The 23377-nt window shown below is 41.9% G+C and overlaps 1 protein-coding gene across 1 annotated transcript in view; it reads right to left on the reverse strand.

The window, feature by feature from the left end:
• Positions 1-1807: 1807 nt before the first annotated feature.
• The window catches only part of ENGASE (endo-beta-N-acetylglucosaminidase), a 44303-nt gene continuing 22733 nt past the window's right edge, over positions 1808-23377 (reverse strand). The window contains exons 7-16 of the mRNA XM_083150134.1: positions 23122-23279; positions 22867-23015; positions 18671-18830; positions 17884-17987; positions 14887-14995; positions 12258-12445; positions 11416-11564; positions 5811-5910; positions 4645-4756; positions 1808-4527 (exon numbers count right to left, since the gene is read on the reverse strand). Of these exons, the coding sequence (XP_083006260.1) occupies positions 4132-4527; positions 4645-4756; positions 5811-5910; positions 11416-11564; positions 12258-12445; positions 14887-14995; positions 17884-17987; positions 18671-18830; positions 22867-23015; positions 23122-23279 (1625 nt within the window). The 3' untranslated portion in view covers positions 1808-4131. The remainder of the gene's footprint in view (positions 4528-4644; positions 4757-5810; positions 5911-11415; positions 11565-12257; positions 12446-14886; positions 14996-17883; positions 17988-18670; positions 18831-22866; positions 23016-23121; positions 23280-23377) is intronic.

Here is a 23377-nt window from a genome sequence, read left to right on the forward strand (position 1 = left end):
CAGACAACACCAGAGACAGATCCCTAGGCACTACCGTCTGTCTATATGGAGGTTTAATCCTCATTACTTCCTGTAGGAAAGTTTTCACTTCCAGCAACAGAGCCACCCTTTTTTTTTTTTTTAAAGATAGACAAAGCAGATAATTGCACATTCTGCATCATATCTGGAGAGGAGCTGCCTGCCAGCCACCCTGACCCCGGGCTTAAGAACGTTCAACTGGGCGGCACAGGGACTGTGGGAGGAGCATTACATTACCAACAGAGGGGACGCCTTTTGGGAATGAATCTGGACGGGACCAGACGCCACCCCTTCCATCTATGCTGTGTATGAGAATATCCCTAAAACGGATTTCGCATACATTTCTGGATAGGACTTCAGGATACATTCTGATGTGAAGCTTGTCTTTCTGGTTAACCCCTGATTGACCCGTACGGAGAAGAGGAACGGTACTTCCCTATAAGGGATGCACATTTCTTGATTAAATTCCTCTCCTCACCAGTGGTGCCGATAGTGGGCTTATCCCAATCTTTTCTTTTTTTTTTGCACAGCTTTCAGACAGCCTTCAATCTTTTTATCCACGGGGTCATTAAAAGCAGCACAGGCAAAGCAGGGGTCTTCGATAACCTAGCAACAGGTGCATCCACCTGGAGGAACCTTTTCCCACATTTTCACATGCTCCTCCGGCATGGGATACATGTTGGCAAATCTCTTAGGCATAAGAAGCCTTTTATCAGGCATCTTCCATGCTTCCCGAAGCAGTGCTTTCATGCACTCATATGGAGGGGAAAGAAAGAAACAACGCATCATCATCATCAGCTGAGAGCTTCAATGTCTGTTTAACTGCCCAAATGAAAATTATCAATACAAGGGCCAGAAGACTCAAATTATCTCCTCTGGCCCCAAAACATATCTTCAGCACATTCACCTTCATCTTCATAATCTAATTTAAGAAGGGGAGGTGTGGATAAAGGGTGCCTGGGAGAGGCCACCCCAGGAGCTCTAGAACGAGCCATAAAAGTATTTATTTTACGGACACTCTGTGCTGTGTCCTGCATAACCTGTAGTAAAGTAGGGTCCCCCTGAGAGGAGGTAATAGAGCCACAGAGGGTTGGGAGGAGAAAAAAGGCCTAGGAGACTTAATAAGCTCATCTCTCTGCCTATTCTAAGCCTGTACCAAGGCATCCTCCCCAAGACAGCCGCCCATGCACGTTCAGGCTGCTCAGACCTCTGGACTTGAGCCCCACTGGGCACAGACTCACATGCAGGCCACAAATCCCCCTGATCCATCTGTTCAACAGTTAATTCCGCAAAACCTGCAGTTAACATGGCAGATGCTCCCTCCCCAAGAGCAGCAGCACTACATCTTTGTCATGATAAACACAAACAGTGACAAAGGTCAGGCGTCTGTACAGAATAATATACCAGAGTACTTATCTGTCTGCACTGCTGCAATGGACCCTCAACGGTCACCAGGGATAGCACTGCCCAGAAGAAACTTTTCACTCTTTACTGTAAAATCCTCCTTCAGCTCCACACAGTGTGGAGTGTAAAGGTGCCAGAATGGAGTACAGGAAGAGACAGTCTCTGCTTCAGCGGGGAGGGAAGCTGTATTGGCACCCTCCCCCTTTCAGCCGCTCCAACCAAGTGCTTCTCCTTTCTTCCAGTGTCTTCTTCCGTCTGGGACCACTTGGAAGTATCCAGCTGCGCAGGACTCCTGTAAAAGGCATCAACTCCAATGGATTTCTGCCTATAAGCCCGGTAAAATGGTGGTGCCATAGCAGGGGGGTCAGTCACCCATGATCCCCCCCCCCCCCCCCCCCCCCAAGCAGGGAACCGGCTCAGGACGCACCCCAGGGCCTAGGAGACCTTTTATGGAGATCAGAGCGCTGTGCAGGGAGGGCAGACAGCGTCTCTCTGCACACAGAGTGCTGACAGGATGCGCTTCTGTCAGCCTCTGCTGCGCTGTCAGTGTAAAGAAACTTCCTGTGGAAGTTTCACACTGTAGCCTGTAACGAACTAAGAATATTAATTAATTTAAAAAAAAAAAAATCCTAGCTACTCTAAAAAATGGCTGCAGCCCGCAGCCAGTCAACATAGCACCCACTCCAGTGGGGTACCTAGAACGAACTGGGGAATGCTGGGATGTAGAAGGGAGGAGCCTGCCTCTCAAAGATGTTACCATAGGTGTCTTGCTCCTGCGGACCCTCCTACATCCCATGGTTAGCTGTGTCACCAGGATGGACGACAGAGAAATATGGAGTTCTCTATAATTACAGTAAGCCATTTAGGGTTGGGATGACTAATCTCCTCAATTTGTAGACTCTCACCTTCAAGTGCTTCCCTCAGTACATACAGGAACAGCACAGTAGATAGTATACCACATTTTACATACATTTCACCATGTTACTTACATATTTATCATTTCTCCCTCTTGTAACAGTCAAATAATTAAAACTGGACTTTGAATTAAAATGTGCCCTTCTTTAAATGCCTGCACATACTGTATGCAATAGAAACTATGGGGGGTATTCAATCCCGGGTCACGACAGTCGATCTGACCCGACAGCAGTGACCCTGGCCTGTTTTCGTTTTGTTCAACCGCAGATCACCAGGTGCGATTCAATGTCCCACTTTTTGAATGGTGAAAAGGTGGCGTGTCAGCGTAAACGGCCGTGGATTGTCGATATTCGGCCGCGAACGCGACAATTCACGGCCGAAATGCTTTTAAAGTAGAGCCCATTCTGTCGATCTGCCTCTTCAATGTGGTCGGGAAAAACAACATTGAATAGGCGTTCACCGCTATTTCTCCCCGTTGTAAATGGTGGCCCAGATTGAATACCCCCCCTATGTATTCACAGTGTGAATTATATGACAAGAAAAGCCTCTATCAGATTGTACATTTTGTAAAAGTGTGAATTAAAAGAAAGGCTTTATTAAATCTGTAAGTTAAGAAAGGCAAATAATGCCATGTAACCAAATTGCACAACTTTTATAAAGAATACTGATGGCTAATATATTAAAAACACATAAATATATAGTACATTGCACCTCTACTAGAACAATTGAAATCTCTAAACTATAGTGTACCCCACAGAAATGGACTGAACATGATATAGAAAGAACATTTAGGTATGGGGAATTCAATTGTGCACAAAAAAAAAAAAAAAGTGTACTGTATATGCAAAAAGAGGGCTTTATCGCGATTTTTGCCTCCAGGCAGTTAAAAAATATTCCAAATAGTCCTGGCTTTAAGGCCAACTGGATAATTCCTGAGGGATCAATTACAATAAATGACTGCATCTAATTGAATTACCCCCTTAACCTGTCTTCATTTTTTAATTTCCTTCATATTTTTTCTCTTTGCACATACTAAGATTGCATTTTCTGTTAGATAAGTGATCTACTCACACAGTACTGGCACAAGATACAGTACAGCAAATGTGTGCAGTACAGTACATACTACAGAATGCTAACATGAGTTAGATATGTATTCACCTTCATATTATATGCTTCAAATATGACAAATCCGCTGCTATTTACTAACTGCCACTAACCTTGGTCCATATCTGGTTTATATTTTCTTCTGAAATTTAATATTAACAACTTAACCAGATTTTTTTTAATGAGTAAATTATGTGAAAATATATAAAAAATAAAAATAAAAAACACCCTTTTCCAAATTGACTTTATAATAATAAAAAATAAAATAAAAATAAAAAAGTTAAAATATATTTGTATTGAACATCGGTACCATTGTGACTTTACTTTCCCAGCAGTCACCATGTACCCACTAGGGGGTTATCAGGGGAGGTTTACAGCTGCTGGGTGTAGGTTCCTGCCACGCTGACCGATCAGCAGTAGGCAGGTGCCCAGTGTGGCACAGGGAAGCCTCTGTGGGAAGTTTCCCGTTTATGAACAGATAGACACATTGCCTAGTGCCGTCACAAATGTTGCAACCATGCCAGGCAAGTGGTTAGCTGACTGTTTTAAAGTAACTTCCTGTTATTCCTGACCTTTTTCTGCTTAAAACTGAATTTAACAAATCTAGATGGCTGAGTGCCATATATAAACTCCCAATCGCTGCATAGAAGCCAGGCAGACCACAACATGGGTCAGCCAAATGCATGCTTTTCACACCTCAGTGTGTGTCTGCTCCACAAATTCCAGCACCAGATTTTCCCATGCAATAGGTAAGACTTCAGCAACATCCTTATTAACTGGCTGAACTGCAAATTCCAGCCTGCCCGGGGCAGGTTTGCATGGATCTGGCACAGCCAGGTCAACCACACGGTAAAGGCGTGCATGTGCCAATCCAAGAAGGTGCGGCTGGGAAGCTGGAGCTTTATGGCAGGTTACACCACGGCAGTATATACGAAAGTGTCTGATATTGTCCATAGAATGACTCCAGCGAAGGGTTAGGCTGACAAACAACTGATTGCTCTGTGGATCTCTGCGCCAATGGACATGAGACAAAGATAGGTCAGACGGCTGTTCAGGCTTGGATGGAGGTAGGGAAACATCCAAAATCTAAGATGATAGGCATTAATTACAACGAATGACCCATAATGCAACACATCATTCTGTATTTATTAACGTGAAGTGAAAGGACAGCTCTATGAGAAAATGGCTTATAAACAAACATACCCTTATTTCTCCGATGCGGCATTCAAAGCTCTCCTCTTTGTTTTGTAAGGTGTTGGAAAAGTGTACAGACAAACTGGTCAGAAGACACCCGCTAAGCTGTACCTCATAATACCTGAAATAACAGTGATGTCAGAACCTGAAGCCAATGGCCTTACTAATTACACAGTCACATGACTGAATGTTTCCCCATTATATACTGTACTAATCACCACACACGAACAAGTAGAGATAATCATGCAGCCACATAGAACCCTTTCCAGATCGGTGTTGAAAAGGAAATTCCACAAAGTAGTGCATATTAGGAATCACTCCAGTTTTGACAACTGTAAACTGATCAGACTTCAAGCTGGGACTGAGGTAGGGCTGGAAATAAATTTCAATCATGCAAAGCAATTGTAGCTAATCTACAGAGATTATTTAGCAATGTCCTGGATTTTAGTTGTTTTATTCTTTATGTGATAAAAGTCATTTTACATAAAGCAGTCTATGCATTTAAATAATTAGAAATGCCCTTTCAAATGTTTTATTTTCTAATGTGCCTTTTTGTAAACTTGTTGTTTAGGATGATTAGCTTTGCTGTAATATGTTAGACTGCTGATCAGATGCCTCTTGGGTGAACATCAGCTTTGTACTGCACCCACCTCTCCGCATGATATGTCATTTTTTTATTGGGTTTCCTCAGGGTACACGTTTCCTCCCATAATCCAAAAATATATTGGTAGGTTAATTGGTTCCCAACCAAAAATATCCCTAGTGCGAGTGCATGTAAATGGGCAGACTAGATGGGCCAAGAGGTTCTCATGTGCCATCGCATTCTCTGTATCCGAGGTGTTTGGACAGCAGCATCCACTAGTTTTTGCATAGGAGTCTGAACACTGATGGGGATATATTTGCTAAATGCAGGTTTTTAGAATTCTACTTATCATTAATCTACCACACTCATTGAGAGAATAGCCAGGATCTAACTGGTTGTTAGAGGCAGCAACTCAACTTCTAAAAACTTGCACTTTAGTGTAGTATTCCTGCTAAACATTTGAGAAGATTGTAAGAAAATCTTTGAATATGTAGAATTTGATACATTTTCTTAATAGCCTATTTAATGTTCATAAAAGGTATTAGCAAAATACATCAACAAATAACAAAATCCTGACAATTATCACACTAACCGTTTTACCCATCCAATGGCACTGTCATGCTGCTGGTCTGCAAGAGCCAGGACTGTGGGTTCTGCAAGGGACTCCAGAGAATGTATCTGACCGGGCTCTGCTGGACAGAAGACACTAACTAAAATCACCAGAACTATAGGTGGTTAAGAGGGAAACTTCTGAAATTACTACAATACAGTAGGATATCCTGTACACAAAGACAAATGATAAATAAAATGTTGGGCCACTGGATACAGACTGTTTAAAATGTACAGTAACCACAGAACCTAACAAAGCACATAAACAAATGAGCAGAACAAAATACTTACAGTCCAAGACAAATCATGACTCGTTAATGGTATATATACCCAAATAGCAAGGTGGAAGAAATCAAGGAGAAGGTGCAGATGTGGGAAGTAGAGGAAATTTTGAGTAAGGATAGGTAAATACATGAGTGGAGCATGGACTGCTAGTGACAGCAGGCAGGGGGGGGGAGACCGTAAGAATCGGGCAATGAGTTAGGGTGAAGGCTGGATAGTGTCCATCATTTGTGAAGTGAAGAGGGCGGACAGGAGTGGCAATGGGAGGATTTGTTGCGGAATAAGCGAGTGCGAGTTGGGTTTTGAAGGGGAGCCAGTGATGGGCTTGTAGGAGAGGGGAAGCAGATGTAGTACTTAGGAAAGTAATAGGAGCTAGGCAACACTACTGAGGAAAAGCTGCAGTGGAGAGAGGTGGGAGCCTGAACTTATGTAGCCTCCTGCTCTGTAGTCTTCCTATCTATGTTCATATGCATACAAATGATGCGGTTTTTATGACAATTGGGATAGCAGGATCAGACTATGTATAACCTTATACAAGCAAATGCCAAAGCATAATAAAAGCTACTAAATCCAGCCATTTACATTTAGGCACAAGCCCGTTCGGAAGGGGAATAATTCGACCCAATTCCACATGCAAGTAGGACGAGCAGGGGGCAGCATCAGGGGAATGCTCAGGGTTTTATGGGTGTCCCCATGGAAACACTAGGCGTTCCCCTGGGAACAAAGGTGTGGCCTTCCCTGCTCAGGCAGGCGGCTGATGTCACACGACCTCAGCGTCAACCCCCTTTTCACATATCTCCGACAGAAATAAAAAAAAAGTCCGACTTATTACTGATGGGGAGAGAAATCATTAGATTTTCGGTGACCATCAAATGATATCCCTCCCCATTGGCTGCATACGAGGGGATGTGTTCTTGGCCTAAATCAATCAGTTTCTGTCATTCTATAGATTGTGTTGAAGGTTACTGGGTGGTATTTGGTGTCGTCAGCAAGGGGTTGTCTGTGGCGAGGGTGGCTTGATTTCGGCCATCCTTACTGTTGAATCCCCGTGCCAGCCACTCACCCTATTCAAAGTTCCAGGGAATCCCGCTGTCAGAGGATGGCAAGGATTCCCCCAAACTGCGAATTTCGTGGCTAATGCAGGACGCCAGCTGCATTTAGCCGTGAGCCTCGTCGTTTTGGCGGCCGAACACGCAGTTTTCCACCTGCTGTAAAAACCCAGTGAGGTGGAAACAGCGGGTGCAGGGGGTTAGTTGAATACTGACTCGCAAGCTGTGCCGGCGAGCAATCAGTCACAGCTCGATAAAGAGCATTGAATATACCCCACTGAATCCTCTTGCCTATATTTATGGAATTAGAGCACTTGTTGTAGTGGCTTGAGAAAGGGCCACAGCCCCGAAACATTGCCAATAAATGGTCTATAGTGTTTGGATTTTTCAACCCGTTTCCGAGTGCCGCCTCATACTGCACTTTGAATTAGAGCAGAGTATCTTTTTTTTGTTCTCCACAGAAAGTATTCCATGCTGGGATTTCAATCACTATCATTCTTACATGGTGACAAAGTAATTGGTAGGAGTACATAAAAGGCATTTCAATGAATACCAATGGTTTTCTAAAGTAAGGTTTAATACATAGGTTCTTAAACTCTGTTCTCTGGACCTCCAACAGTTTATGTTTTCCAGGTCTCCTCACACAATCGCAAGTGAAATAATTTGCTACGCCTGGCAAGATTTTCAAAATGTGTGAGTAAAAACTACAGTGCACCTGCTGGGTGACCCGGAACCGATAGGTCCTGAGTTCAAGTACCACTGGATTAGCAAGTCCATTTCGAGTACTCGGTAGAAACACAAATAAAATTGCAGATATTGCAATACCTGTAATTCATTAGGTCTACATTATGGCAGGTAATTTATACTGCCAATCTCTAAAGGTGCAGGTTACAGATGTGTACAAATATTTTAAGTTATACTAAATATATTGCCACTTTATAAATTAATAACGAAAACAAAAATTAATTAAATGGTCTCCAGGAGTGTCCTAAAAGTGCAAAGCTTGGAAACAAAGTAAGTTAGAAACATTCCGCTAGGCTATACTAGAGTATCTCATCATTACATATTTACAGGCAATGGTCTTAATAATGAAAAATAACCCTTAGCGTTTTAAAGGATTAGAGAAACTGCTAGGTCACGCATATTTCAAAGTATTCCCTTAACAGCCATCTATGACAGTCCCGATTAGTTTAATATCTTATATCACAATGGTCTGTTATGCTGCTTAGGATGTATATTTCCTGTCTGAAAAGAATGGGCAGTAAAAAAACATTGTACACATATAGGTCCATCAACAAAGGAATGTTGAGCTCCTACTGCATAATAAGGCTTCATAAGATGCCTTTACTGGTAATTACACAAAAGCCATACTACAAAATGAGTCCCCTTTGCTGGCTGGCTGGCTCTCTCTATCTTCTGCATTTTATTGGTTGCACCTCCCAATTTTCTTTAAAATAAGTATTTGAACTGAAAATTGGCATCTTTGTTCACTGCAACATGCCAGCTATCCTTAGTCATACAGTGTAGAGATTATGGGCATCTCAAAGCATATTGCCAGACATTTTCCTCTGATTCTGTAATACTGCTCTCCCATCCCATACGAAATATAAAAAGTGGCGATGACACTCTGGATACAATGAGAAACACATTTAAGGTTTTCCATTCATGTGTAATCACTACTACAATCATGTGTGTTGAGGATTAACCTGTGTAGACCAGGTGTAGGACATAAAAAAAAAAATTGCATTGTGGAGGACATATGTCATGCTTGCAACGGGACATTTAACTTGACTTTCAAAGGGGTTTGGTAACTTTGGACACAGCAGGAGCCTCCAATTTTGGACAAAGTGACAGACATAGACAGAGATAAAACTCAATATATTAAGGTGCCCATTTATCATAAAATATGATATGGCCATTTCCCCGACAACAACTGTTTAAGGGGGTTAGCCACACATTTTAAGTATCCCTGCAATGTATATAGTAGGGACCACAGCGGATATCTCCAATAACTGCCTGCAGCTGAACCCCCCCAAAGATTTATCAATTTCTGGAATGTGATGTATCCCAGAGACGCAGTAGCTGCTCGTGTGTGTGTGTGGGTGGCTTGATACATACACTCTATTTAATGGTATTGCACTGCAATCCTGGACGCTAATAGAACATCCAATAAGAAATTAAGGATACATGGGCTTTGTTTTAAATATCTATCAGTGCTGGAGTTTTCTAAAATCACAGAAATATAACTTTGTGGACTGGTTTGGAATGATTTGCCAGAATTTAGTGGCAATCTATCCAAATGAGAGACAGCATCTTTGTTTCCACATACTAAATGAGACGTTACTTGTTTAGTTTCACAGCGGCAGCATGGCCGCCGTGAACTTCCGGGTGCGGCTTACTTTTACTTAGCATTGCAACACATATATCATCTGTTTGCATTGTAACAGTGTGGAAGTGAAAAATACTCCCTGTGCTTGCGTGCTCCTCCGGGTTTTCCAGTCTTCTCCCACACTACAAAAATATTCTAGCAGATTAAAGTACTCCCAGCAAAAAAATAAATAAAAAAAAAATGGGCCAGAGAGTACATATGGTAGGGAATATACAGTAGATTGTAAGCTCCACCAGGAAAAGAACTCATGAGTGGGCAGACACTGCAAAATATATATGTGCTATATTATAACTGATCACAATGTTCAATTATTATCCCGATCAGCCAATAATCCTCTGATCGGGCTGATAACTGAACAATGATTTGCTGTTACCAATCACTAATTATTAGTCTATTAGACATGCAAAACTGTGCAGTATTTCAGATAACTAATAATGATTGGTAGGCAGCACCATTCCAGCAGAGGAATGGGGAAAGGTCTCCGCCCCATTAGAGGAAAAAAACGGATCCAGTTTGGCCATCACAATTGAACGGACGGTCTACATGCAGTGGACAAATTAGAACTATTTTTATGAAGAGAAAGTTTTATTAATCATGGATAAATCTTGTTCCACCCGTCAAAAGCATAAGCAAGGAGGGAATGGAGCGCTGGCACGTCATCCGGGGTAGAGGGAGGGGTAATCAGCGCTTTGAGCCAATGCTACCTTCTCCCTATAGTGTGAACGGGACCCAGGTTGCTCGACCGAAGTTACTCGTTCACACTGCCCAACAAACCACATCCAACCCATGTAAAACCCTGGTTTTAAACTGGGTCAGATTGCCGGGTTGCTGGACAGTTTATTTGCGCGGTGTGAAAGGGGTATTAAATGGGCCCTGACAGATATCACTGTATTATTTATTAACCGTTTCTTAAACAGTGCCGCAAGTTCCACTGCGCTTTACAATTGGAAATAGGGATAAAACAAACTGGGTAGTTACAGGCAGCCAAAATGGTAGGAGTACCCTGCTTGCAAGGTTACAATTTATAGGGATATAGACATTGATACAGAAGGATGTGTTATCTATGGTATAATCATCCACCAGATTGCGAAGGTTCTTGGTGGTCTAAATGATACGGTGACCCAGCAACGTTGGACTGGAATCAGGAGGACAGAAAGGTGAGAAATTAACGGAACAGGTGTTTGCTGTACATTGGGGATGTAATTGCATAAGAAAGGTTTATGAAGGTTACGTGGGCAGTTCTGGAAACTGATAAGCTTGCCTGAAGAGGCGAGTATTCAGGGAATGCTTGAAGACTATAGGAGAGTCTTATAGAGCGGGGGAGAGCATTCGACAGAGTGGGTGCAGCCTGAAGAAAGTCCTGCAAATGTGAATGGGAGCAGGAAATGCGTGTGGATGAGAGAAGTAGATCTTGTGAAGAGAAAACAGGACGAGTAGGGAGATAGCTTGAGATAAGAGAAGAGCTGTAAATCAGCGTAGTTTTTTTTTTTAAGGCCTTGTAAGTAAAAATATTTTATTTTGAATAAAAGTAGAACACAGGTAGCCAATGGAGGGACCAACAGCAGTTTTGCAGATTATGTACCTAGCAAGGAAGATCAGCCTTGCAGCTGCATTCATAATAAATTGTAGTGGTGAGAGTATGTATTGGGGAAGACCAGTAAGGAGACTACTGCAATAATCAATGCTGGAGATGATGAGAGCATGAATTATAGTTTTAGCAGTGTAAGGTATGGCCATATTTTGGATATGTTTTGTAGATACGTATAACATGATTTTGAGACAGATTGAATGTAGGGAACATCAAGGATGAATCCTAGGCAGCGAATTTCTGGGGATTAGGACATTTGGTCAAATAGATTTTAACTCACCAGTTAATTCAGTGACAGTCTCCACATTACATATAGGGGAATCTTGTGTAGACAGTTCCAGTGACACGGCAACATTGGGTGAACCCTCCATCTTATAGACCATGGACAGCATGAGTTTATCCGGAGCTGGAACATGTAGAGGAAACAACCTATCCACCCAGCCCCAAACATTTAAATTGTAAGAAGGAAACTTCACAAATACCTTCACATAAGGAACAGCTAAAAATAAATATTCCTAATACAAACACAGAATGCAGCTAGCAACTGGTTAACTTGAAATTTCAGTACACTTAAAAATATTAATTTAGGCGAAAGTGTAAAAACAAAGTTTTAACCTGACGTTCCTGATCCATGAAGCACAGAAAACAAAGCTACATTCAATATTTCTTCAGACTGAAAAAAAAACCCTTACCAAATAATGTCTGTATGTATTTACAGTACATACTCCTAAGAGGGAAGGGGAATGCACAGCAACACACAGGTGAGGGTGTGTGTGTGTGTGTGTGTGTGTGTGTGTGTGATGCAGTGCCACGCAGGTGATGGGGGAAGCAAATGAGCTACGCAGGTCCGGATATGCAGCAATATGCAGGTGAGATGGGAAAAAGCAGCACTGCAGAGGTAGAGGGTGAATGCAGTACTATGCACTTGATTGGGGGGCTATGTTGACATGTTATGACGTTACTGCAAAAATGGTTTTATGCATTGTAGTTGATCCTAGGTCTGGGACCGTTTTATTGGATTAGAAAATTGTTTATAATCTCCTCATGCGGCTCTCAGACCTGGCATTCTGAATTAACCCATTCTAAAAAGGAGTATATTCAGTATAGCACCAAGCTACCTACCTTAGAGATACCCCATTGATGTCTGCTGATAATGTCCCTTCAATGAGGAGAGAATTGCCACCATGCCAAGCATTCTGTGGGCAAATCCGGGATCGCACATAACTGGCATCTTCCCCAAAGGCTACATCAGATAAGAGGGGCTGTAGCTCCTGAGCACTTACGTTGAACCAAGGACCAGTATCTTCTACCTAAAAGACAGAGCGAGTTATTAGTCGTATTAATGTAGTGCTATTATAAATTAAATAAGCACTTGTATAATGCATACAATTATTTGAATAAAATGATGAACACGTATGTCAAACTGCTGTAATTATACATATTAATGGAGTGGTGATCTCTAAAAAAAGGTCACCAGTGTATGTACTTTACAATATACTTTCAGTACAAGAATGTCCCATGTTCGTCAGATTAGCGCCTGTGAGGTTTACTGAATAACTAGCAGCTGGAGTAAATCCTCAGAGACCATCCACCTCTGAAAATTACCATATAGAAAGGACGTCTTGAAAAAGGATCTGGAATCTGAAACGCATTGATGCCCTGCCGCAAGCACACCTGTTCAATCGGTCAGCGTCTAGGAGGAGAGTGAGGAGTCCAGCGTCTGTTACATCTCCGGCTTTGTGAACTGCGGACTTGCCGCGTCTACAACGCTACCAATACCGCTGAGACAGACTCGGGTCTGGAATTTTGCTATCCTCCAATCTGTTTTTATCACTTGTCATTCTGTTCGGGATGTCCCATTAAAATAGTTTATCCTATTGGAGTGGGCCATTTAAATATACCTTTTGATGCATGCGGGTGAGAAACTTGAAGCGTTATCTACCTATACTATACTATGTCCATCTGATGAGGCTACAATAAAGATACCTTTTGATGTATGCAGGTCAGAATTTTTAAGTAAGTCTCCATTTAATGTGAGGTTCAGTCAGAATTAAGAAGATTAAAGAAACTGCTATGAGAACACGTGGGTGAACTAATAAGCAAGTCCGGCGCCTTAAGGGTGCAGCTTATTGGATCACCTACAAATCAACATTCATTGGAAGAGCTGGGTTTATCCAATATTTGTGTGTGTTCATCCAATACTTGTTGCCAGAGACAATAGATTAAAAAATAATGAAGTATAAATTGGACCTTATGCAAGTATCCATAAATGTTTTTTTCCCTATATAAGTAGCCCCCAGACATTCAAAATGTTGCATATTCCCATACATATACTTTATCACATCTATCACGTCTACAATCTGTTCTACATTAATCTTAGCCATTCAACAGAAATACATATGCATACAGGTGGTCAGATCATCAACATTGGCATCCAGATTCTGAGGATCCCAACAGGCAGCCCCATAAGTGCCCTAACTTTAGGGCCAGATTCTCTAAGCTTCAAAAGTGATAACATGGAGAGTGATAAACAGCCAGCCAATCAGCTCCTACCTGCCATGTCACAGACTGTGTTTGAAAAATGTCAGGCAGGAGCTGATTGGCTGGCTGTTTATCACTCTCCATTTTATCACTTTTGAAGCTTAGAGCATCTGGCCCTTAGTGCCTAAACCAACCGCCTCTCCACACTCACTAACAGCCTAACGCACCCCCCTTGCAGCCTAACCCTAACATTAATGCAGGAGTTTACCGATGTGGTCTCAAACACAATGATATGACAGAAACTTTCAAATATATCAAATACATCAGAGGTGGTAGAGGCTAAAGGCGGGCTTCGCATAGTACAAAAAGCATGCCCGCACACCACATCACATGCATTGCTATGCGATCCACCCAATAACGCATTACATGCTGCTATCGCAGAGTGTATGGGGTTCTTCAGACAGTAGAACAATTTAACATGCATGGGATAGACAAAAGAACATCATTACAAAGAAAGAAGGATCAAATAGGGTTTGAGACCATATGGTTTAAAAGAGAGACAGGCATTTAAATCAGTTGTGCACATGTTTTACTAATCTGCCCAAAAGTTCTGAGCATCTACACAGAGTTAAACACTGCAGTAACAAGTTCCTAAAAATGTGTTTAAAGAGAACATAAGAGACTGTCGTCTCTCCTCCGCCTCTCTTGATCACTGCTTCTCATGCTAGAGTTCAGGACTTTGCCCGTGCTGCACCCCTTTAATGGAACGCACTGCCTCGCTTCACTAGACTCTCCCTGACTTTGCAAAGCTTCAAACGGACACTGAAAACTCATCTATTCAAAGCGTACCCCTCCACTGCATAACTTAGTCCTGAGGCTTGTCCTCCGACCCCTGGCACTTTGCCTTGTCCATCTCTGCCTGCTTATATCCTGCCATCAAGCCAGCTCCCACTCGCTTGCCCCTCAATTGTAGCATTCATTTTACCTGTAATCTATTTTTGTTATTTATTTACTTTAATGTTAAGTTTTGACTCCCTGTACTGTTCCTTTGTACGGCTCTGGGAAACACTTGTGGCACCTTATAAATAAGGCCATGCTTAAGGAACAGTGAAATAAACAAGTAAATAATGATCATAATATTGTATTTTACTAAGGATTACATCATGATGCCCCAATTTTACCAACCACAACAAAGTGCGCACTACATCAAAAAGAAGTGAAACTCTAGGAATATATTTAAATTTACCCAGTAACAAGATAAGATGCTCACCTTTCCATAGGAAAATCTCTTTTCCCCACGACCTAGACAAAAAGAGGTGCATATAGGGAGGGTGCAGAGGCTATGAATTAACATGTGTTTCTCCAACAGAGTCCAGAACCTGCACCAAGACACAGCAGGAAACAGACACCATGAAAGAAGAATAATACACAGTAAAAAGACAATCTTGCCAGTGTCAGACAACATATTCTTTCTATTTGTATCATTCCATTTTTCTTTGGACATACAGAGGCAATTAAAACACATGTACACAAACACACAAAGTAGTAGTAGTATATTACTAGTGTCCGCCACTGTGGACATAGTAAGCATGGAGTTCAATTTTAGACCTTTACTATAGACTAGGTGATTCATCATGCCCTACGGGCGCTCTTCTCACCGTGGGAGAGGGTGTTTGCTGGTGCTGTGGGAGGGTTGCTTGCGGGTGTGCTATGGTATAGTTGTAGGTGCAGGGGTGGCGCATGTGGGTGGGGAAGGAGCGGCTGCAGGGGTGCTGAAGTTGGGTGAAGGGTGGCAGCGGTGTTGGAGGGGTGTCTGTGCGGGGCTGGCAGGACAGGGTTTGTGCATGTAACAATGCCCCCCCCAGCCTCCGCTGTGCAGGGTCTAGGCCAGGGTTATGCACTCTGCTAACGGGGCTGCAGGCTTGTGGGTCACTGTGGGCTTGTGTGGTGGGATGGTGAGGTGTGCAGACGCTGTGGGTTACCTGCTTGGTCGTCTTCTGCTGCTGCACGGCAGCACCTTCCACACAGCAGCAGCAGCCAGTGTGGAGGTGGGAGGCGGGTGGATTTCAGCGGCTTCTGGACCCGGCACCCTCTCTGCCTCCTTCGCTGCCAGTGACACCTGCTGCCTAGCCACCCCGCTGTGTGGCTGGGATATGTAGTCCTAGTTAAACCTGAGCTACAGCAGGGGGATGCCCAGGGAACCACAATTCCCATGAGCCTTTGTGCTCCATTGAAGAAACAGGAAGGAGGGGGCGGCAGCAGCAGCACAGTGTGAACGGGCCAACGCACTGCTTCTAGGGCAAGTTGGGAGTGATGTGGGTGGGAGTAATAGGTGTTATCAATGTAATCGCTGTAGCGGCAGCAGCATATGGGGGTGAGCTGGAGGCAGGACCTTGATCGCCACGCCTCCTGTGCTCACGTCACTTATATAAGAAATTGGTTGTATGCTCTCTACCAAAAGGCACCAATAAAAAAGTGTTAACATTGAAAATTAACATCTACAGCCAATTCCAACTCAACATTGTTTGAGCTAGTTTAGTGTATTTATAGCTATACATGTCAAAATTACACATGGACGTAGTGCAGTTTTTTTGTTTTGTTTCCTGTATCTAAACTATTTGCAGCATCTATAGATAGGTCTAGTGTCTCTGAAAAACTGCCATCTGTTGGTATGGAGTGAAACTACATCTTTCTCTCTCAAACATGTGCAAATACAGAGGCAATCTCACGGTAGCAGACTAGCTTTCGAAGCAATTTGCTTAGAGCGGGCTTACTAATAGGATTATATGGCTGTAACTACTCAAAAGTAAATCGGAAAAGGAATTACTGTGAAAGGCTCACACAATGTATGCAAGATTGGGTTTCGAAATGAGAAAACGGTCTCTATTGTGGATGTTAACATGGGATAATGGGAAATGGGACAAAATACCTGTGCAATCATACCAACCAAATAATGTTATCAAATTTATCAGAGAGGATTATGGTGAATCCACAATATTAATGTTTGGGTGCCTGGGCACCGGTATGTAGTGTGGAGGTGCTCCCCTGAGTGTAATAATGGGTAAATAGGAAAAAGAGAAAAAAAAGTACTCTGTTTAGGGGCACACTTAAGGTCTTAAGGTTAATTATTTCTTATAAAAGATACATTTTGGTAAATTAGACATAACAGAATACATACATGACACACAGAACATCTACACATACTAAAATATACTATAGGTGACCCTTGTCTACACGTTACGAATTGGTCTGGTTGAACAATGACAGGTTTCAAGTCAGGGTTCACCTATAAATAGAACTGTCAATCTGATAGTGGTTTTAACACCGTGGTGTTTAGACACCTCAATGTGAATGGTGGACCGTGAATTTTTAAATAGTGTGGGGTCAATGGTCTAAATTGAAGTAATATATATTTATTTGACATTAATAGGAACAGAGAGTGCCCATAGTATCTGGGGGAATAATTAGCAGTATTGGTAAAGATATCACTCTGGTGCCATCTGGTGGTCTTCATGGGAGAGGGAGAATAAATGAGTTTGTGTCAGTATATCCCTGCAATGTGCCTGTTGCACGGTAACTGCTGCTGATTGTCGTATATGGATTGGCTTAACCAATCCCCACAATTGAGCGGGTTACTCCGTGTGACAGTAGCGGATATGGATACGAAAGAAGTGGGAAACTTCTTTTCACGTTAGAGTAGGGACCTCCCTGATTGGAAATCGCCCTTGCAGGGAAAGGTCACTTCAATCATGAATGAGTGTGCCCAGAAAGTGATAATAGGTAAAGTAGGTAGGTCACACTTATTGACGCCTCATCAATGCTGACAGTATATGGGAGAAAGTAGCATGTTGAGGAGTCAATAAGTGTGACCTATTTACTTTACCTATTAATCACTTTCTGGGCACACATTCACTTTGAGGTCTTGAATGTTGTTTTTTACATTTACTTCATACGTACTGCATAATGGGCCTTCAAAAAGGGACATATTCTACTTTTAATTAGGCTCTAATAGCAGATTCTTAAACAGTCAGGAATCTCTATTTGTGGGACACTAGAGAATCTTAATCAGTTATTTAATACATTGTGAACTAAAAAAAAAAAAAAATGAATACATTAACAAACTCAATAAGTAAAATTAATTTATCTTCCTGGTGATCATAATTATTTGTGTTTCTACTTTTTCGTTTAGAGTTAAAATGGTTTAATATAGTGTTTATACACTATTAAAAGAAAAAGGTCTTAAATGTTCATTGGTGTACGCTCTTACCTGTGTTGATTCTCCAGGAACTGCTCCTTGTTGAAACACTCATATACCCAGCCAGGAGCAAAAAGAGCAGCAGAAAAGCCATACTGCCGGATCATCTGTAATGACTAAAGCAAAATACAAGTTCAGAGCAGAGGAAATACCACATTATCCATAGGACAGATGTAGCAGGTATACAGAAAGATATAGCAGTGGCTCCCAACCCTTTTCAAATTACGATACCCCAGCACAGTAATGGAGAACCTTAGCACATCAGCTGTTGTTGAACTTAACATCCCGGCATGGCCTCCATCAGTTTTGGCATGATGAAATAGCAAAACTGTTGCAGGGTATGCTGAGATGTGTAGTTCAACAAAAGTAGTGCCAAGGGTCTCCATCACTGCACTAGTGTAACAAAAAAAAAAATTACGGCACCCCCTAGGATAACAGATTTTTTGAGAAATCTGGAATGCAATATCAAGTTAATTAAATGGTGCCTTATTTGTCATCTTTCAGTGCAGTTACATGGTGTTGTACATTTGTGCTTCTGATTGGCCACATGTTTTATGACTTGCAGCCACTAGCACTTGTTTTTCCTATCACTTTAAACCTAAATAATTTGTATCGGTCCTGGACCAGTAACCTGTGGCACCCTGGGGTGCCAAGGCACACAGTTTAGGGACTACTGATATATACTGTAAGAAAAAGGTATCAAAGAAAATGAGCAAGTGCCCATGTAGGAATCAAGAGGTGCTAAGAAATAAAATGCACTCTCTTAATCGTATAATAAGGAAAGGAAACACATGTATACCTTGAAGGTTTCGAACTTTCCCCCCACAACTTCTCCCCGAGCGAAGATGTCCACTCCAACATAAATATCTGTCCTGCGTGGCTCTGCTGACATTCGCTGTAAATGCTCTTCTTTCCAATTGTAGTTTGTGAAAATTCCGTCACATGCATTAAAAAACTGTCTATAATGATAGAAGATAGGGCAAGTTTCTTTCGTTCCAAGCTAATCCTGGCACTTGGCATGTCTAATAACATTGCACCTAGCACCAGTTAGGTATAATCCTGTTACATAAACAGCTATAAAGAACAACAAATAATCAGCTAGCATGTACCTGCTCACTGTACAGTTATAAGGGAGAGGGGACTGTTTGGTGGGGAATGCACTAATGGTTGAATTTAAATTAAAATGTAACTAATTAGGATCTTTTTCTAAAATTTCCTGTATTACAATGCAGTGAAAAAGAGGTAAAATCACATACATATACATTCAGTGGGCAGTATTCAATGAGGCCGATTCGCCATGTTCTACTGCAAATGTGTGCTATTTATAGGCTCTAAGGCGAATCTTTTTTACTGAAAAAGTGATTCACCCTGTTCAATGTGCACTATTCACCGACTGCGAACAGCGAATGGCTGACATATATATATATATATATATATATATATATATATATATATATATATATATATATATATATATATATATATATATATATATATATATATATATATATATATATATATATATATATATATATACACACATACATATACACACACACACACACAGGTAGAGTATCCCCTATCCGTGCATCCCGTATCCAAATTATTCCAAAAACCGTGGGTTTTTTGGAATAATTTGAAAAAAAAATTTGTCTCCCCCCCTTTTTTAAACTTCCATGGCAGGCCTTCAGCATCCTCTCTGGTGTCTCCAGCGGTCCCAGGAGTGCTTTGCTTGAGTGCGTGCCGGTGACGTCACCGGCGCGCCTGGGAACTCGCGCAAAGCACTCCTGGGACCGCTGGAGACACCGGAGAGGATGCTGAAGTCCTGCTGTGGACTCCAGGGGACAGGTCAGTATGCCTAACAAACTTTTATTCCAAAAACCGGAAAATTCCCTTATCCAGAATGCTTGTGGTCCCAAGCATTTCGGATAAGGGATACTCAACGTGTGTGTTTGTGTGTTGCATATACACAAGCGGGAGCAGTGCGGCGGCTCTCTTACCCGCATCCCCTGCCAGCTCTCCGGGTGGCAGCTGCTGCCTTTGTCCCCAGGAGCCCTCCTTCTCCCCCACAAGTGTCCGGCTCAGGCAGGGAGGCTACCATCTCCCTGCCTGTCGTCCCCCCCCCGACTCCCTGCGTTCACCGCAGGGGTTAAGAATTGCCGTCTGGGGCAGCGAGCCCCTGCGGCGTTGAATAGGGCGGAGGGCTGGCAGCGAATGCTCCAGCCCTCCGGAACACGGCGACTGTGCAGCGAATCCTAAACAAGGCCTTGACAAAGCTGTTTTCAGACAGTGAAACACATGTGTTCGCATAGACCCAATACCAAAATGTTTGTTAGCTTAAAATAGAAATGCGATTTCTATCTATTGTATTGGCACTATACTAAGTGATCCCCGTGAGGCCAAGATTAGAAGGGAATATATTTGAGAAGAGCCTAGCGGTGGGTCTCTAGACAATATCCCTCTGATCCCAATAGATATGTGCCTCACTTGTTGGCTCATTTGCCTTTTTGCTAATAAAAATATAGGATGCAGTATTATAAATGACCAGCAGATGGCACTAAAAATCCACTAAATATATAAATTGCAAAAATATAAGGGATAATCTGATACCCCAAAATGTAGTCTGTACCCTAATAAAAAAAATAAAACACTACACATATTGAGGGGATCAAATACTAATATAATCCATTTGTTAGCTACAATACAAGCATTTTTTGGATTGGTCTCTAATTTTAAACACTATTTTTCTTTATTAAAACACACTGAATGAATATGCCTATATGTATGTGATTTTACCTCTATTTTTCACTGTTTGCAGTGTTGTAATACAGGAAATTTTAGAAAAAGATCCTAATAAAAGTTACATTTTAATTTAAATTCAACCATTAGTGTGTTCCCCACCAAACAGTCCCTTCTCCTCTTTGACTGAGGAACAGCAAAATATATATATATATATATATATATATATATATATATATATATATATATATATATATATATATTTTTTTTTTTAATTAGGGTCCCTCCTAAACCACAAAATAAAAGAAATTGGTGTGCAGACAAGCAACAGGCTCCCGAGATGAGCAAACAATATACTAGAATCACTGTACAGTTAACCAGAAATGGTCCCTTAAGTGGCTTTGAATGCATATGCAGTCATCCTTAGTGTAATAACACATAGTAATGAATCCTCCATTAGGGAATAATGCATGCTCAAAACCCATTCGCATCTCTAGTGCCATAACCCCATCACATAAGACTAAAGGTGCGTACACACGTACAGATTTTTTGTCTGATCTATTTGGTGCTACCAAAAACCTGAGAATATGCCAATCAAAAATTTCCAACCAAATGCAGGAAAACAGAAAATATATGTTTTGATAAATTTGTTATATCAGAACAATTAAACAATTTGTCTGACTGATCACTGTGTTTTCAAGTGTTTGGGAACCATTTTTTGATTGTCAGTTGCTCCCATACATTTCCAGGTTTTTGCTCCCACCAGATAGATCAGACAGAAAGTCTGTACGTGTGTACGCATCTATAGTCCTAAATTACCAGAAACCAAGATTTAGGGGGGGGTTTCTCAATCCCTGATTACGACTGTTGGGACCTTGGCACGTTTGCATTCTGTTCGACCGCATATCGGCTGGCGGGATTCAATTCCCCCATCAGAAATAGCAAAGGGGATTGAAAACCTCCCTTAGCCTTCCTTACCACACTGAACAAAACATTAAACTCATTACGCTAGGGGCATATTCAATTAGAAGGACGCTGTGTCACAGGGTCCATTCTCAAAGTTAAAGTGCCAGGATCAGGTCAGGTTAGAGACCACAAGGGATGCAGTTTAAATCCCGGCGGTCGGGAACCCGTGATTCAGAATCCCGACACTTTCTCCCGTGACACCCCTTGAGGGAGAATAAACTAGCGTGCCGAGCGTAGCGAGGCACCGGGCCCACTGCGTGGCGAGCGCAGCGAGCCCGCAAGGGGGGGCGATCCACGTCCCCCCCTTGTCAAATTTCGGCGGTCGGGATTTTGAACGCCGGGATTTCATACTGAATCCGACCACAACAACACCAGAAGCCGAAACTAACACTTTGCTCTGTTTGCACCTCCCGAGGTTTAGGATGAAGGAGCATTACCTATAACTCCATTTTTGCAGACCCTATTTAACAAACCATTATATTATTATTATAATAATAATAATTATTTATATAGCACTTCCTTGCAATAGGATTCAAAGTGCTTCACAGCTCAAAATACAAAACAAGCTTAATAGTAGAGGTCAGTGAAATGCTTGAGTAAATAAGTACGTGTTTAGTCTATTTTTAAAGTATTCTACAGTGGGGGCTTCTCGCACTGTGAGAAAGTTGGAGCAACAAAGTTGAAAGCGCGACTCCCAGGTGAATTCATTGAGATTCTGGGTAATGTTAGTAGTCCTTCAGCAGATCGTAATAGAGTAGGACTGTAAGGAATCAGCAGCTGCTGCAGGTACCTTGGGCCTTGGTCATGTAGAGCCTTGAAAGTGAGTAAGCCAATCTTGAAAATGATTTGCCATTTTACAGGTAGCCAGTGAAGGGAGTAGAGAATGGGAGTTATATTGTAAGCACCAACCTATACAAGAGCTGTACATCAGAAAGTACATATGAACACAAATGGGGCAAAAACTGCTTATATCACTGATAAATAATACGATATTTAGTAGACTAAATAAAAATAAAATATGGTGGACATTGTAGGTGGACACCTACAAAATGATGGGATAATGTGGGAATGTGATGCAGTCTTACTTTGTTATGCGATTACCATTTCTAAAGCCTGTCGCAATAAAACATCTAAAAAAACCATTATGCAGGCAAACACAGCAGTTCTTCCATGGTTACATTATTGTAGCTGGGATTAATCAGACGATATCAGCTCATCGTGGTGGGAGGCAGGTAAAGATAATCTGAAGGTATTTTAAGATACAAACTTAATTGAACAGGATGAAATTACCTATTCTCATCATTAAGTTCATTCTGCCATCGCAATTCTCCACTGTGGACCACACTGTCATACCAAAGGATCTGGCCACCCGGGACTTGTGAATGCAACCTCTCTGTTAAATAAGAGAGGAACAAGGGGACGCGGGACACTGCAAGCGGCTAGATGTGAAAAATGCATGACAAAGGATTAGGGGCATGTTAAATGTGCTATGTTAACACACAATATGATGAGGAGTGAGGTACACAGGTAAGATCTGTTACTCACGCTAAGTACATTTTCAATGTTCACCAGCCATCCATCAAAGTGAAAAAATTGTGCCAGGGAAACCATCTGATCTGCTACTGCTTTATATGAAGATTCCTCACCTCCCAAAAATGACTCGCAGACCTTGGCGCCATCTTCCCATTCGGAAATAAAGGTCCCTAGGTAATGGTAAACACTTAAATGAATACTGCACAAATTTTTGATGACTTATGAATAAGGATTAGTATTGTGTGTACATGCCATTCAGAACAAATTA

Source organism: Crinia signifera, chromosome 6 (genome assembly GCF_055691185.1).
Source record: "Crinia signifera chromosome 6, ASM5569118v1, whole genome shotgun sequence".
NCBI lineage: Eukaryota > Metazoa > Chordata > Amphibia > Anura > Myobatrachidae > Crinia > Crinia signifera.